The sequence below is a fragment of the Myzus persicae genome, unplaced genomic scaffold (genome assembly GCF_001856785.1).
Source record: "Myzus persicae strain clone G006 unplaced genomic scaffold, MPER_G0061.0, whole genome shotgun sequence".
NCBI lineage: Eukaryota > Metazoa > Arthropoda > Insecta > Hemiptera > Aphididae > Myzus > Myzus persicae.
In genome coordinates, this window is record NW_019102620.1 from 1,026,700 (window position 1) to 1,044,766 (window position 18,067).

An 18,067-nucleotide genomic window follows, 5' to 3' on the forward strand; every position below is an offset into this window, starting at 1 on the left:
TATAGATAAAGTTCTGTTTATAACTTTCAGTTGTATTGTAGTTTGTGATTCATTAACTAGTTTGATTTTTAAATGTCTTTTAGCTATGTTATTTCGGCGACCCCCCTCGCAAATTCTTGCAAATCAAAACGAAGCTTTAGGCATTGGTTTGGTGAAAATCGGGTGAAGTGGGTGGGCTCCATGAAGTTGGCCCACTCGCCATTGAACTGTGTAAAAGTTACTCGCAAATTCTAGGAGTATGCTCTCAAATTACTCAAAATTTTAATACCATTTTCAGATTGATATTATGATGTCAAGTTCATGGACGTATGTTATTTTATTGTAGCTATTAGTTATTTAATTATGCTTAACCATTTCAATTGTATAAGATAGTACTTTAAGTCTTTAAATAATAGGTACCTATACCTAAATAGCTATTTAAAATGATATAATTATAAAAAAAACCATGGACTCATCTCAGACCAAACAATTCGTTGGGAAACAATTAACTCCCTGCCGGACACAGCAGTAGACGAGGAAAAGAGGGTGATCTACCAACCATGTGCTCTCACGCTGAAGAACCAATAAAGAGTTAACAACTAGGATGTCGTGGGTTCGGTGCCCGTGGAACCGCATCTTGTTTTCTGAGAAACTTTTCAAAGCCCATGGATTAAACATCTCTGATCTAGTGAAAATAAACTTGTATATTCTGAAAGACACTCTTAATATTATAAACTACACTTAATTTCGTAAGACTACCACTTTCTGGCACACCTGCAATAAACTGTGTTATTATATTTTTAATCTTTTTTTTTTTATCAATTTTCATATTTTATATATAGGTAATCTGTATTTATCTTATGTTCTCAATCCTACCTAGTTGATATTTTATTATTTTATATTTTTATAATAATTATAATTATATTTATATAGTTATTTTATACTTACTATAATTTTATAATTGTATAACACCTATGTATATTAATATTGATTATGACGTATACTGTGTCTTTTGGCAACCCACAAAGTAGGTAGTCCGCTCAATAAAGTTGTTATGTAATATATTTATAATATTTTTCAAAAAATAAATAATATTGTGTAATAAAAAAGTGGGGCTTTTATAAAAAATGTTGGGCAAACCATAGTTTATAAAATTATATGTGTATAAATCTATTTCTATTGTATTCTTAGTAGTTTTAGTTCCTATATTTTAATCATACTCATTTCCTCAAGACTTTAGTTTGTAATAAATGTAGTAAATTTATTTAAAATTTGTATTGGTACCTGCCTACATAAAATGTTAAACATTACGATTTGTCATTAGGTTTAGATAGATAATTATTAAGTCGGTCAATGAAAATAAAATTTAAGAATAGGGAAAGTATAGATAACCGCTCTATTATACAGTAGTAGTTAGTAGGTGTCGGTTGTACCTCGTCATTGAGTCAGTCACTATTAAGTATTATGTTTTTATCTCATTGCATTCGAAAAACGATTCTGAGCAAAAATGATGTGCCGGCCTATATCTATTAGTTCATTACTAAATACTAAGTACATTTTATTATATTAATCTTATACTGCTTTTATATATATTAGTATTAATAATCAATGCTATTAGTTATTACCTGCTATACTAATTTATTAAGTAATGCATAAGGAGTTTTTCGATATGCATATTAAAAGTAAGATATAAAATTTATCTAAATATTTTGAAATAGTAATTGCATAGAGAAAAATAACAATTATTATACGTAAAAGCTATTTTTTGCGTATGTACTTAATCCCCAGGAATAATATTTTTGAATTACAATTTACAAAAAAATAACTAAAATATTTATACCTACATATATGTCTATATATATATATATTAATTATTATGTAACATGTAACTTAAATGTTTTTGAATAGGTAACTATAATAATAAATTATGAGGAATCTTTTATTACATCTTTAATAATTTGCTCTTTGCAAAAATGTTTATCTGCATATAAAAAAACAACTAAGGAATTAAACAAAATAAGAATACTTCAAATGTCAATATAAGTAGCTTAAAATTATTCAAATTATTTTAAAAATTATACCGTGTTTAGAAAATTCTAGTATAAACATTTGGTGAATCATTAATATAAAAGTGTATGTCATCATTTATTACAATTATTGGTTATTTGCTTTTAAGTTATACCAAAAAGACAATATTGTAAATTTCGTCAGAACTGATGCTGGGTAAAAATTCGTATTTTTTCTTAATTGTAGATTTTAGATTTTCATAAAATGTTTAAGCAACCATATTTTTCATTCAAAATAAAATGTTCAAAATATTTTCTCTGTGTCAAATAGCTTAAAAATTTAGTATATAAGGTTCCTAGTAAGTTGTTATAAATTATTATGATGGCAGATCCGAAATATTAAAGATACTATTATAGATGCATATCCATGTTTTTTTTAAATTTATAAAATGTTCAATTTGTATTGCTATAAGGATTTAAAATGTAATTCATGGTTATTTGAAACTTTTAAAGTATAGATATATCGTTATATTTTAAACACACAATGACGTGTTCAAATGCAATGGTTTCACCAAAAATGAATTCTACTGTATTTTTACTAATTATTATTAATTATATATTACTTATTTGCAATATACTAAACCTATCTATGCTGACAAAACATTTTCACTCAAAATCATTTTTCGTATACAATGATTTTACATAGCTGAGTTATATTAATACATTATTATAGTGACCCACATGAAACCTAATTCATAATAGATATGTCATATGTATCCATTTGGCACTTACCCACCTTTTATTAAATTATTTTTATTTATAATTTCAATCATTTTTTACATTTCACACCATTTCATAATTCTTATTTCTAGTTGAAAAGTAAATCTAGTTGTTACATTTTTTTAAATTTTTAAATTTTTTATAAGAAATATACCATCTGTACCCAGAGACACAACAAGAATATGGGCTAATTTACAAAGACGTGAATGGGTTGTTGGAAGAAGCCACCCAGTAGTGACACTTCCTATTGACTTATTATTATTTTTTTTTTAGTTAAGGAGATCTCTGCACCATTTTCTTTTTAGTCGTCGATGAGGATTACCAGGAATTTCATTTGACGCTAATTGACGGATTAATAGTTGTTACATTCGAGTTTTTAAAATTGAAAATTGCAAGTAATTTTTAATAGCGTCGGGAAAAAACAAAGATTCATCATACGTTTTTCTGCCTTAAACAAAAAGAAAGTTTATCGAAAAATCAAATTAATTTTTTATAAGCGTTTGAAGTTTTCACGATTTCCTTATTTTGTTGTAATTCAAAAACTAATGATCGTAAATAGATACCAACTTGAAATTATTTTAAACATTTTTATTAGCTTTTTTATTAGGTATACATCGTATATAATATAATTTTAAGAATATTTTGACTCTTTTAGCTATTTATAGACATTTTAAATTTTTTTCTATAACTATGGATACGCTTTCCAAAAAAATGTTTATACATTTCTTGTTATATCCATATAATTTTTTTTAATTTTTTTGAAAAGTAAAAGACATTTTCTATTTTGATCTCTCAAAAGTACCAATTAGATCATAATATTATATATCAAAAACTAGTAACTACCTTTAATGTTTTCAATAAAAAAAAAAATATTTTCACAAAAAATACCACATTCACACATATCATTGTAAGATCATTTATAACTCCGCTTAGCATCTAAAACTAAAGGAGAAAATCTAAATAAATATTTTTTAGTAGTGGTTAGGCCATTTAAAAAAAAAAAAAACAAATCAATTTTAAAAATATTGGAGTCTTAACTTTGAAGAATAACATAAGTACACATCTAAACAGTTTTTGTATAATTTGTAATAACAAATTATGGAGTTAGTGAGTTAGTCTCAAATTTAGTCAAATTTTGAGTGAGTAACTAACATAATAGTCTATCTTCAGGGTGTCATTATAAATGAGATGATAATCGATGTTTAGCAACGAACCCGGACATCTCGCGGCGACCGATTCGCCGCAGCCATTTTGCAGCGACCGTTTCACCGCTGGACTATTCACCGCAAACCCGTTTAGCAATGTTCTTAATCAGTCACAAAAAAAAACTATCTATGATCTGTGTTATTGCCACTTTACAATTGATTTTATATGGTTCTACGTACTTTGTATGTTCGAATATTAAAAGTGCGAAACGCGGACACTTTTATTACATAAATTTATTTATAAAATACAATTTGACATAAATTATTCTTGTTGGTTTTATATTTTTAGCTAATTATAAAATATAGATTTCTTTACCCAAATATTGAATTAGGTAGGCATCTTATAGAAATAAAAGTTAATTTGTTTGATAAATATCCAGAATATAAGAAATTCATGCATATATATATTTTTTTATTGAGCTAAGGCTTCAAAATGTATGGTCATCACTCATTAGTCATTACTCATTAGCCTGTAGGTTATTTGTAGGTTTTTAACCTTACAGGAACATACAGTTGGTAAGATCAAGTGTATATATGGCGAGGATTTTGTCACTAAAATCCGGGTATTCATCCATCCGGGAATTAGTTGCACCGGCTGATGGTTGGCCTCAGAACACTTATGTGACTGAAGCCAACCACCTGGACCACATCTGTCCACAGTTCAATATTTATACATACATTTATTTTAAGTAAAACCTCGTTAAGACGCTCTCGGAGGGAAAATCGTAAAACCGCGCATTATGCAGGATAGCGTTATAGGCGATATCCCGCCTATTAAAAGCGTTTTAAATGTGAAAATAGATAGAATAAATAAGAAAAATTTTCATAATGTGACTTCTTATGTATTATACAGTAACATAAGTTGTACATATGTATTTAAAATTAATAAAAAAAAACATCAAATATACATACAAAAAAATTATTATTAGGAACATATTTTTTAATTATTATTTTTTTATACTAAAAAAAGTGGTAATGGTTGGTTGTTCTAGTACATTATTTCTATAATTATTCAAAAAGAAATCGTCCATCCTGCCTGCATATAGAACCATGTTTTCAGAGCCATCATTTGCAGTAAGTACCTGTCTCAATGTAGATATTGATTGTACAGTGCTAGCGATTGACGGAAGTGGTGGAAAATATTCTTCCTCATCATTTGGCTCATCTGGTTTATCGTTAACTGCAGCCTGATTGATAATTTCTTCAAGTTCTAGGGCCTCGTTCGTTATCAATTGGTCGTCAATGGATGTGTAGCCTGGATAAGCCTCTTCAAAGTCCCGAAATTCGAGTTCAAAACTTGGGGATCTTCTTGTGAGACGTTACCAAAGTAGGCTTTGTTGAAACAGTTTTTAATTACTTCTGGTTTTATCTCATCCCACGTGATTGAAACATAATGAATATTGAATACCATCTAAAACATTGATTTTGGAGATTTCTTCATCGATCACAGATTCCATTTCTCGTAAATACCGTTGAACTAATTTCTTACTCTAAATAATTTATTAATCAAATTATGATGTTAATAATAAATATCAATTTCTCTATCGATAATAGATAAACGGTTCAACAGAAGTTAGAGCATGTTATGCTGGATTTTGTATTATGTAGTGGCTTATTAAGCGTGTTTTTTCAATGTTAAAAGTGTACAAGTACCTGGGACTGGGAAAAATCCACGTGTTAAGCGGGATGGCGTATTAAGCGGGAGCGTCTTAACGAGGTTTTATTGTAGTATATAGTACTGTATGTATAATGTATAATTTATATTGCATAATATACATCAATAATCCCAAATGTATAACTATTAATTATTATTACATGTGGGTGGGTATTACACTGGATATACGGCTACAAAATTGAAAATACCTATATGTATATTGTGTATACATCAAAGTATCAAACTCAACCGGTAGTAATAATTATTTATTTATTATACATTTTCTCATTTATTTTCTATGATATCTAATGTTTCTCAAGCCAACAAAGTTATAAATCAATGGGTTATATTAAATTTAAAATTTAACTTAATTTTAAGAAATCTGTGCAAAATTGATTTGAAGTTAACACGTTAAATATGTTAAAATTTAGTTTAAAAAAAAAAGTAACTAGTTACTTAACTTAGTTAAAATTAACTTGACTTTTTAACTCTTTAATGCCCAGCCTCGTGTACAATACCTACAGCAATATTTGAATATGGCTATATACACAAAATATGCTTATAAAAAGTTAAAAAATAACCTTCTTCATTTTTGTTAATAACACATAGACAAATAGCCATATAGGTATCACTTGTGAATTTTAATATTACAGTAGAATAGTTTAACACCATAGAATAGTAGGAATAGATTTGTGGTACCTATAAATAACTTTAAATAATTGAACATAATATTTAAGACCTATACTTAGGTATGGGGAAAGTTCTAAGTTTCTGCGATTGTTATTTTTTGAATTAGATACAAGAAAACAACTGAGAGTTTTATTTTGTCGAAATTGTCTCTCCCAGCACTGCGACTGTACCTGGTTTGAACCTCCTCTCCGTCCGGCCAACTGGCCAGGCTGCACAGAGACTCATTCAAACCACAGGTTCCATCACGGCCCCTTTTTTGTCATTTACAGCTGTGATTATTATCGAACGAGTATTGAAAGCTTTAGGTACTTAATGGCTATTATATTATAGTAAACAGTCGATTAAGTTAGACTCGTCGTATCTATATACTATATACTAGCGAGCAGGGGTGGCTCCAGAGACATGTTTCTGGGGGTCTAATTTATTTTGTTCTTTTCGATTAGGTATTTTGTAAAGAAGTTCGTGCAATAAATATGAAAATTAAATTTATTTCAGGACTTTAAAGTTCAAAAGTACTTGTTTACAACTTAGTTGAATGTTAAAAAAATCAATTTTTTTTAGAATGCTGAATTTTAGTTTACAAACATTTTTTTCAATATCGATGTTACCCAAAAAATAGCTCTTAGGTTAAATAGGTCGTAAGAAGGTACTACTCACCATTCACCATCCATTACAATATTTACAAAAAAATTTCTTTGTCTAAAGTAAACAAAAATAAAACAAAATAAAATCAATAAAAAAAGAGGGTAAGTAGATGTCGCTCTGCTGTACAGTATTATAAGTGTCTATAGAAAGACGCTGTAATGGATGGTATTAAATTTGAATTCGGTGATATAATATCATTGTATACGAAAAACGATTCTCAGCGGAGACGGTATGATCAGTCTAGGATATTTTTTATTTTGTTATTATACTTTGTATTAATATGGTAGCCGGTAAGTTGAATTAATATTATATTCATAATATTATTCTTAAATTATCAGTGATGCTGGAAAAATATTATGTATACTTATGTAAAATTGGCATGTTTTGGAACCAAACTACGACAAAATGATAAACGTTATTCTTTGTGTTAATGTGCAATTTTGTAAAATTAGAACTTAAAATGTCTGTAAAAAATAACTCTACTTATAAATATCTTAGATTTTTTAATTATGAAAAAAATTGCTTGAGTGGAACCTTGTTTTAAATTTTCAATCCTTAGCTTTAAAAATTGAAAATGTATACTTTTTTAATTACAAAATCATTTTCAATTTTCAATTTGATAAATATTGTCAAAATTTGAACTTTAAATTCTTATAAAAAAAAATCATGATTATGTTTTTTTTAATAATTTTCAACTGATATTGTAACAATATATCAACAGTCAAGTATTAAATGTCATGCTTTTTGACCCAACCAATAAAATTTGATTGACATTTATAAAGGAAAAAAATGAAAAAAAAAGAAAAATTGAAAACGTCCGTCGACAACTTAAAACGAGCTAACATATTTTGAAAAATTTATTAAGTTTATTAATTGATGAAATAAACATATGGTGTAAATTCCAAGTGTCCACAGTAATTCATTTTTGAATTACAACAAAATAAGAAAATCGCTACAAGAGAAATCGAGTTAATATCCAATGTTGTAGAAATTTGAACTTAAAATGCTCATAAAAATTTAATTTGACTTTCCGGTAGAAATTTGTATTTTACTAAAGGTAGACAAGCCTATAAAAATTTTAACATGAGTCAAAATATTTTGAACATTTTATGGTGTATAGAAAATGCTAACACAAATATTAAGTGAAAATTATATGTATCTACTGTCATTTTTTTTACAGTTACATTAAAAACCAAAATTGATTTTTTTTCAAAAACTGGTTTTGCGTAAAAATGTCAGTTTTTCTTAATTTTTTGTTTGTTTTTCCTGTCTTTTTTTTAAAACTATTGGGAATCAAAAATGTTGACCTCCCGAATTGCCCTATTAGATTCACTTTCCTACCAGAATAGTTGCTGTTAAAGAAAATCGAAGCACTTTTACTGTCCCAAACTGTGATGACAGACACAAAAAAAACACACATCGTTGTAAAATCAAAACATTCATCGATCCGTTCAGAATCCAAAATATTTGTTTGTGAGTGTGTACAAAGTTGTGAACAAAGCGGGTGAAGTGAAATACTTTTTAGTTTTTTCTGAGTTGTTGAGTTGGAAGTATTTTATATGTTTTAAGTACATAGCAGTGGCGTAATTATGGGGGGGGAACATATTGATATAGGGATATATTAATCCCCAAAGCTTTTTTTTAAAACTATTAAATTCTTGTGAGCACCTGATTATAAAATATTTTAAGATTTAAAAATAAAAATTAGTAGATGTAGTTTGATGTAATTATGATGTAACTTATCACAGTTAAAAGATGCAACTGATAAAAACGTACAACTTACAACTTCTGATATAATTTTTAACCGTTTATAGAACTATTACTTATACCTTCTAATAAAACTGTTGATATTGTTAATAATTATTATTTTTGATTGCCTAGATTTAGATAACAGTTCAAAGTGCATAGGAATCTCAGCTAAATTATGATTAATAATTATGAATTTTACTACCTAACTTAATAGGTGGACTACCACTACTTAACAACGATGCCATTTTATCGGGACATAAAATTGAACTCTCAAAGACCCCAAAAAAAGATGAACTTTATAATATTATGAATAAAATATTTTATTAAATTGTTTACCTTATTATCTTTGAAAACCATGAGTGAATCATTTATCTCATTAGTTTATAGTAATAAATTAAAATAATATCATAGTGTTCTATGAAATTTAACGACCTTACGATTATAAAAACTTATTATATCATCCCACCCTGGAACAGATTCCTTATTGGGCCACTGGTGCATAGTATAAGTAATAAAAACATTCAAAATCACATAGATACCTAGTATTTGAGTAAAAAAGAAATGTTTATTATGTATTCGTAAGTACATTTATTTTAGTATTTTAAGCATTTACGATTTACATGAGATATGAAAAAAACCAAAACATATTACATTCAAATACTTCTGTATTTTTTTCTTTTATTGGATTGGCCAATTAACAAATTTCTAATCCAACTAAAATAATTCGATAATTATATTATTTTAATAATTTAGGATTTAGTTTTAGATGTGAAACATCTAATACGATGGGTGAGACCGGTTGTTGGCATGGCAACACTCGCATGAGCGGAAAACACTCAACACGCTTGTAGCCACACCCTATATGAGTAGGTAATGACAATGAGCCTTTAAAGTAAATAATAATTTTTCTTAAACATATCTGAATTGTTTTGTAAATAATTATGCCATGCTTATTTCTTAATAAGCCATCCTTTCAATTTTAATGCATATTTTTCATACAAAATAATTTTTATGTTTCACATCTGCCAGGCATCCGACGACGGCTAATTTTTTATTGTGAATGTAAATAATGACTTAGTTATTTTTCAATTTCCTTCATGGATGATATTATAATAGTTTTACACGTGTGCTCAAAAAACCTATTAAAAATGTCAATCGCAACAATATGCAGGCCCATACTTAGATAAAGCGAAGATTTACTCTTTTACTAGTTAATATTTATTTAATTTTGCAGTCTCCAACTTCTTTAAAAATTGTATGCTGCCCTAACGCAATGCATGACTTGTTTGTCCCTTATAATAAGGCCGTGCTAATGTACTCCGCCCAATTAACCGAGGCATGGTAATTAATAATTCTATTATTATATTAAATTGTTTTCTTAGAATTCTGTGTTCCATGGGTGTGTGTAACATTAGTTAAAAGATGCCAAATTAAACGACTAAATATTTTAGGGTATAAATTATATACTGTTTATAGTTTACACTTAACACATTTAATCTAACATTCCTGTATACATAATGTAAAATAATGTGCACTTTGCTGAGTTCTAAAGATAAATAAAAAATTTGGATTATACTTGGAATAGTAGATACTTCAATAATAATAAGCCAAAGAATACCAGGAAATCCAAAAACATAATTTACAATAATACAAAGATTCTAACTTCTGAGATGTTAATTTTATTTTTACTAAATAATTTTCCAAATCCTCATGTGAATGTTACCATATTAATATAGCTAAAAATCCACAATTAAATAAATTAAGTAAATACATATTTTCAGAATGATTATATTGAAAATATGCTAACTTCTATTTACATTTGTAATAATATTGTGTAAATTAAAATAATATAGAAATGCTGATACTATTTATATTTCGATGATATTATAAAACAATTAAATCAATATCAGTTAATTGAAAATGAGCTACATTGCTACAAAATGATTAAATGTATACTAGCGATAATTTAAACACATGTGTAACAACAAGAATAATAACATACGTTCAGACATTAAAGAAAATATAAAAAACTCAAAAATATTTAGATGAAATAAATAGATAGATATATTAAAAAAAATGAAATAGTGTAATATGAAGTAATGACAATAATAATTTTAAAAAAATACAGTAGGATAAATGTATTATATGAGTGCTTCTAAATACTAATATTAAACAATATTCATTTATATAATAATAATAATAATAATAATAATAATGTTTATAATAAATAATACAGCATTATAACATATAATTTCAACAATAATTTTTAATTCGTTCACTATCAAGTATCAATCACAAATCCTATTCATATTAAAGGTATATATACTTAAAATTATGTTTAAAAGTGCTATGCTTGTATTAATAAATATATAAATGTATCGTCAAAACTTAAACATGCAAAGAATAAATAATTTCTGTAAACAAGCGTAATATATTAATATCTTATATAGATAATTAAATATTAATTACCTATAACAAAACAAACTGCTGGAAAAAAATTAGCATTTGATTTATATTTAAACATAAATAAAATAAATAGTAATTATTTATAACAATAATAATTTGATTATAATATTGTATTACTTTAAAATGATTAACATATCTATTAATATAAAAGTGTACGTATCTAAACATGCTAAAAATTTAATTTTAATATTAAAATACTTATAAAACTGTTTCAAACTTCACAAAAATTATTTATTGGATTAATTTTAATTGATCATTCATTACTTGATTGACACACAATAATAATTATGATAATAACAATGAAAACTTTATCACTTATTGTCAAATTATTCCACCAACAATTTACTATAGGAACAAGTGTTTATAAATATTATAATTCCAGTCATTATTTTATAATCGTTTCATTCATGAATCTAGAATATTTTATAAGGATAGTAGATGAATAAATGTGAAATGTTATATTATAAGTCTAATAAATAATAACAATGATAACTATCCATTAAAAAAGTTATTTTAAATAAAAGGAATTTTTAAATGTAATTAGTTATTATGTTATTTAACTATCCCAAATAATATGTGAATAACATTAGAGGTACATAAAGACAGATAGATTATTCAATTATTAAATTGTTGAATTAAAGTAATATAAATAACTATTGAGTTTCTAGTCGTTTTAATAAGTTGATCATTTCAGAATCTTCAATGCATTCATAATACTTCAATCCTTGTGGTGTTAATAAATTTGTAATTGCTCCCTAAAAAAAATTTTAATTAATACAAATAAAACAATTCATATATTTTATTATAATGAAACTTACTTTATCAATTAAATACTTGGCAACTTTGAAATGATTTTCCCACAGAGCACACAGCAATGGGGTTATACCAAAATTGTCCTTCTTCTAAAAAATAAATACAATTTATAATATATATAGTGCATGTAATACATTTTATATTTTTATTCAAATATTGATGAACTGTGTTATCTAATGCTCATCTATGTATAAGGTCTAATGAATAATGGTCTATCTCTAATTTATTAATACTCACAAACTACCGAACTGTTTTCGATAAAAGTTATATCAATAGAATCCTTGAACTTGGAGAATGTTAACAGTTTTTTTTCAACCCCTATATGTGGATACAGGGTAATACCTCACACATTAATATTTTTTCAGATAATGAAATAAAAAATTGTTTTGTGTTTTGTTTTTGGGTTGACATTGGTTACATATTATATAACAATTATAATTAGTAACAATGTGGCATATACATTTTTTTAAAATTTTTCAAATTGGTTTTAAGATATACATAGTTTCTTTAATTGAGGCCATATGTAAAAGCAACAATTTAATACAAGTTTGTACCTAATCTGCTAGAGTAATCAATGTCAACCATTTACATTTATACATAAAAAAGTTTCAATTTCCACTGTGAATCTCAAAACTATTGTTTCAGGACCTCTTTAAAATGTGCATTTTATATAGAAAATCCTTTCTTAGTGGTCTCTACATATTAAAAAATGAACGGACCAAATTTCATGTTCATAGCTTTGGGGGTCGAGGAATCAGTCAGGGCAAGTTATTTTATAAGATATTATATAAATATAATCATTTATGATTTCAAATTCCTATGTCTAAAATCTTTAAATATTGAAACAAATAAAGACTTCATTGTTCTATAATACATTTTAATCTAATGTAAAGCATAAATATCTTCAATTTGATAATATATTATAAAATCAATAAGTAATAGTACTGACAAATAAATTATATGGTTATGGGTTTGGTACATAACATTTTTGCTTTTTAATAATAGATGAAAAATCAGAGGTTTTATATTAAAAATAATGATTTTACGGTTCGATTTAACAAATAACTACTTACATTTATATCAGCACCATTTTGAATTAAGTATTCGACAATATCCAAATGACCGTAATCACAAGCCTTATGTAACATGGTTCTTCCATTTGAAACATTGTTTATATCCCAATCCTAAAATACACAAATACAAGTTTAAAATATTGCTAAATGTATGTAATTAAAATTATATTATTAAATCAATATTAAATCAAATTTGTAATGGATATGTTAACCTAGAACAAGGGCCTCAAACCTACAAAGCTTTTTGAACTGGATTGCTAAACTGAGTTCTGACGGGGTACTGACTATTTTGAAAATGTATACCCATAACATATAATTATGTTAATACTTTCTTATATTTATTTAGGTTTTTTTTAACAACTTATAACAATAGTACATTGCAAGTCTTTGGTCATTAAATAATGTTAGCGTATGTTACAACATCAGTAATAAATGTATTGTTATCTTAACGATTGAAATAAAGCATCGCTATAATATCCGAGAGAAAAAATTTAAGTTCAATTTTATTATTCATAAAGTGTTGTACTGCTTTAATAAAAGATGAAAAATTGATACTGAGTGCTGTGTTTTTAACAAAATCTGTAATCATGATTCTGTACATTATCTGTAATGAAAGATTCAATGAGTTGCTGTTTTGAAAGAATTAATATTGGTAGACATTTTGAAACCAAGCATGCGTCTTATATTACTGGCTGATTGGTAATCTATGATCTGATATGGTTGAAGTCTTAAAATTTGGCCGTAGCTGAAAAAAATTCTTATTGACGGTTAAAGTAATGCATTTTCTGAGACTAAAGAGATTTGTTGTAAAGAGCATTTTTTTATTCACCACTGTTAATTTGTCATTAATTCAATTGCACAACGCTCGAAAAACTTCTAGCACATTAAAATTTTTCATGGAAAAAAACATGACTACTGAAGTTTAAGCTCAAAGTTATCAATCTACATTAAATAAGCAGGTCAGACTGTTCGAAGGAGACATGGCTACAACAGTCTTACATATTTTAACAGAAGGAGTCTTTTCGAAATTAAAAAAAAAATTTTCCCCAGGGATGATCCCAAAAATATTTAAAATTTTACCTATCTACATGATCAGACTTTTTAAAAATGAAATATGTAAAATCTTAGTACAGAAACAACTCATGTGACAAACATTTAGAAGCATTTCTGCAGCTTGAAACAATTAAATTTGATGAAATTCCTAGAAATGTTATCAAAAGAGTCATTCCAAACTTATCATTAAATAGGTATCTTAATGATATGTACATGCACTATATTATTTCCTCTTAAAAATATAGTGAAACAAAATAATAAACAATTCTTCTCCATCTTCATTCTGAATACTTCCCTACCATTCTTCCTCAAAAATTTGCCCACAATTGCAAAACAATTCTCAGATTTTGTCTGATGTAAAAAAAGGTGAAGATCCCCGACTTGGTAAATATCCTGAATACATTTATTATGATAAAATACAATTATAAATTTTAAATTAAAAATTTTAAAAACATGATCAACTATTTTATTTGAAAAATACATTTTGATTTATTCACTTTTAAATGTATTATATTTTGTGATAAAATGTCCAGACTACTAAATTGAATAATGAATTACGATAAAACACCAACAGATTTCAATAAAAAAAAACTTTTTTAACAATAGTGATCACCGAAAACATTATTTTATGTCAATTATAAGAGTATATACATTTCTAATAAGAACCCTACAGTTTGCATTAAAAGTATGTTTTCCATATTATTCTAATAGGTATGTTAACTATAATTGTCTATTGACGACATTCAACAGAGCTTCAAATTAATTCAGATCTACTTTTTTTTGTAAGGTATTCTGAGGTGCGTACATGTAATAAATAAAAAAAATATAGGTATCCACTAATATACTATAATTTGTTTTATTGCATCAATCAATTTATTGTTCACTTTGGAGTATGGACATTATTTAAAGATAATTAAATACGATTTTTTGAGTTGAAGTTGTGTACCCCGTCGTAAAATTATTTCAGAAACAATGTACCAACTAAATAAAAACTAAAAAATGTAAATAGCTCTCAAATTATAAAAATTAAAAAATAGTTACCTAGGTACTAATTAGGTATGTCTTAAATATACTACAGGCATATTATCAATAATAATGTAGCTACTGTTAATACATTTATACAACATGATTAGTGATATTGACTCGAAAACAATTACCCCGTTTTCTTTAGCAAGTCTCTGCAACTGTTCTTTGACCGTGTCAAGATCTCCAATTTGCAATGCCCACGATAAATCTTCACTCGCAACCGCACAGTTCCCATTCTCGTTGGTGCAAACTTCCATCTTTAGGTAGGCACCTATACAATAGGTTGGTAGATATATTATAATGAATATCTTTTTAGACTTAACACAAAATTACCTTTTAATGGGCGGAAAGTCAAAGACAACGACAAGTAATATTTAAAACCGCTTACAAGTCGGCAAACTTCGACGGCGAAAACGAATATCGTACACGTAATAGAATTAAACGGACATAAATTATTCGGTTGACGGTAAGTAGGTAAAGTAGTCAAGTTTACGATTCACCGCTTCCACTTGCAATATTATTATTATTCATCTACCTTATCGCGAAAAAGACACAAAATCCTGAATCATATATTTTTATCAGACCAATATAATTCGTTGTTTTTCTTCGCGACAGAACAAAAAAGTCTGGCTGCTGTTAAATATCCAAAGAGGTTACAGATAGGTATCGTTGGATGTATGGAGGTAAATTAGATAGTAGATACCAGGTAGGTATTATCTATTTGGCGGAGCGGCAAATATAATTTTTCATACCCAACGTTTTGGACTTATGGTGTAGTTTTAATAACAGAAAATAATTAGTTATTAATAAGGCATGGATGTTGTAACTTCTATTAGTGAAAAAGTAGTAAAATTGATTGCAATATTGCTCTAAAAAAATACCGAAAAATGGGATTGAAAATTGCAATTTTAATTTATTTGACAAAGTCTTACAGAGTTTAAACTAAAAAAAACACCTAAAACATATGTTGCTTGAAAAAATGTGTTACCTACATTGACCTTATTCTTTTTTAATTTTTTAACTTAAATGCTCTTTTTGTTTCTGGACAAAATATTTATTTTGATAATTTTAGGAAACCGTTTAAGTAGTATTAGAAAAGTGAAATTACGAGAAGAAATAGTTAAAATAGTGTTAAAAATGAAAAAATTCCCAAAATTGCGAAAAACATTTTTAAATTGCGTTTGTAATTTGCACCAGAATAAAGATTTTTAATTTGCACCATCTTAGGTAGTAAGAAATAGGAAATGTAATTTGACTAAAGAATAAGTTAGTATTTGGTTGAAATAATAAATTGACGCATAATGCAATAGTACTGTGTTATAACTTATAATCATGTTACACGATTACAAAAATGTTTATTATTCGAATAGTTTGTTGAACTATTCGATAATTTTAACTACCGGTAGTGCTCATCATTTATAGATGCTTATTTTGGTGCAAATTAACACTACTTTTGACTGCCAGCAGTGGTGCAAATTACGGGTGGTCGGTAATTGGGCCACATTTTATCTACCTGCTTTGTATAAAATATTTGTTTACTTCTTAGTTTTTTACTTACCAGAGATTGGGTCACATAATAAATCTATATTTTTTAAGTGCGCTCGGAGATTGCAGGGCCATACATATTATATAATACAAAAATATACAAATATACAGCGTTTAATGACTAATTACTATTATTTTTTCTAATACATAAAAATACTATTAATATACTTATATATATAACCGAACCACTTATAATACTAAACGTGGATTGGATAGTTTACAATCACCTAACGATCGCAATGATCTTTGTAAATTACGCATTTAGCTGTTTTTATAAATCTCTTTTGATGGCAACCCTTGCTAATTCTATATTATTTCATTACCTTTTGATAAGGCACGCGATCGCTTTATGTTAAGTTTAGTGTGTATTGTAGTGTTAGGTATTGTAATAATTTATATACGACATGTTAATTTAACGGTGGCCCAATTACCGGGTACAATAATAAAATAATCGTTGAAAATAGTAGACCATCACCGGGTCTACCTGTTATAAATGTAAAACTTTAGGGGCCCAATTACCGACTTTTAACGTAAACTTTTTTGAAAAAAGGTTAATTCTAGCCCAATTCCCGGGTGCCTCAAATAACATATCTTTATTTTGGTGCAAATTACTAACCTCCAATCTACTACCTCCATAACTGTACGATTGCACGCACTGTACTACTACTAATATTGCGATATGTCGATATTATAACATATAAGTACAAATAAGAATGATAACAATATAACATGCTATCTATATAATGACTCCTTAACAAAATCTTGAATTGTTTTTTGTATACAAACTAATGGTAGATGGATGGGTACTCTACATTTTTATTAAATGTTTATACTTGCATTTCTTATTCACCTTACAATTTTTAAAAAATATTTTGAATTTTTTGAGCTATTTATAAACATACGAACATTTCGAATTTTTCTAGTTTTTTTAAATTATCGACGATAAAAATTCGCTCTGTCAAAAAAATTAAAATTTGAATAGAAAGTTCCTATAAGTTGTTGGTGGAAATTCAAAAAAAAGTTGAGCATAAATCCAAAATATTTGTATTTTTCATGAGAAACTGAAGTTAGAATTTTGACAAAAAATGTTGAGTAAATGTATTGTGGGTGCTGTATAAGTATGATAAATGGTAAATATTGTTATCTTCACATGAGCTACTCAAAAAATATACAAATATCTTATTATAGGCCGCTTTATAATGTTATATGTAAACTAAACACTAATATAAATAAAAAATACATTTATAATGTATACTATTTGTTGGTTATAGTTTCCGAGCAATGCAAGATTTATTAATAATTACAGTTTCGTATTTTCTGTTGTAATAATTCATAAAATATTATAAGCCACTTTATATTTCACTAAGTTTTTAATTTTTGACG

General features: G+C 26.8%; 1 protein-coding gene across 1 annotated transcript; it reads right to left on the reverse strand.

The window, feature by feature from the left end:
- Nucleotides 1–11,389: 11,389 nt before the first annotated feature.
- Nucleotides 11,390–15,714, reverse strand: LOC111032778 (myotrophin-like). Its single transcript, XM_022313235.1, has 5 exons — nt 15,473–15,714; nt 15,271–15,410; nt 13,061–13,171; nt 11,993–12,076; nt 11,390–11,929 (listed from the first exon to the last, which is right to left on the reverse strand). Exons 2-5 carry the CDS (start codon nt 15,394–15,396, stop codon nt 11,828–11,830), a joined length of 423 nt encoding a protein of 140 aa, XP_022168927.1. The 5' UTR covers nt 15,397–15,410; nt 15,473–15,714; the 3' UTR covers nt 11,390–11,827.
- Between the last annotated feature and the right edge of the window lie 2,353 nt (nt 15,715–18,067).

Bases quoted from the DNA above. Each gene is read 5' to 3' on its own strand.
- LOC111032778 (XM_022313235.1), bottom strand. From the start codon at position 15,396: ATGGAAGTTTGCACCAACGAGAATGGGAACTGTGCGGTTGCGAGTGAA. The intron at 13,172-15,270 runs GTAATTGTTTTC...TGTGTATTTTAG, and splicing joins GACTTGCTAAAGAAAACGGG to GATTGGGATATAAACAATGT. The intron at 11,930-11,992 runs GTAAGTTTCATT...AATTTTTTTTAG, and splicing joins CCAAGTATTTAATTGATAAA to GGAGCAATTACAAATTTATT.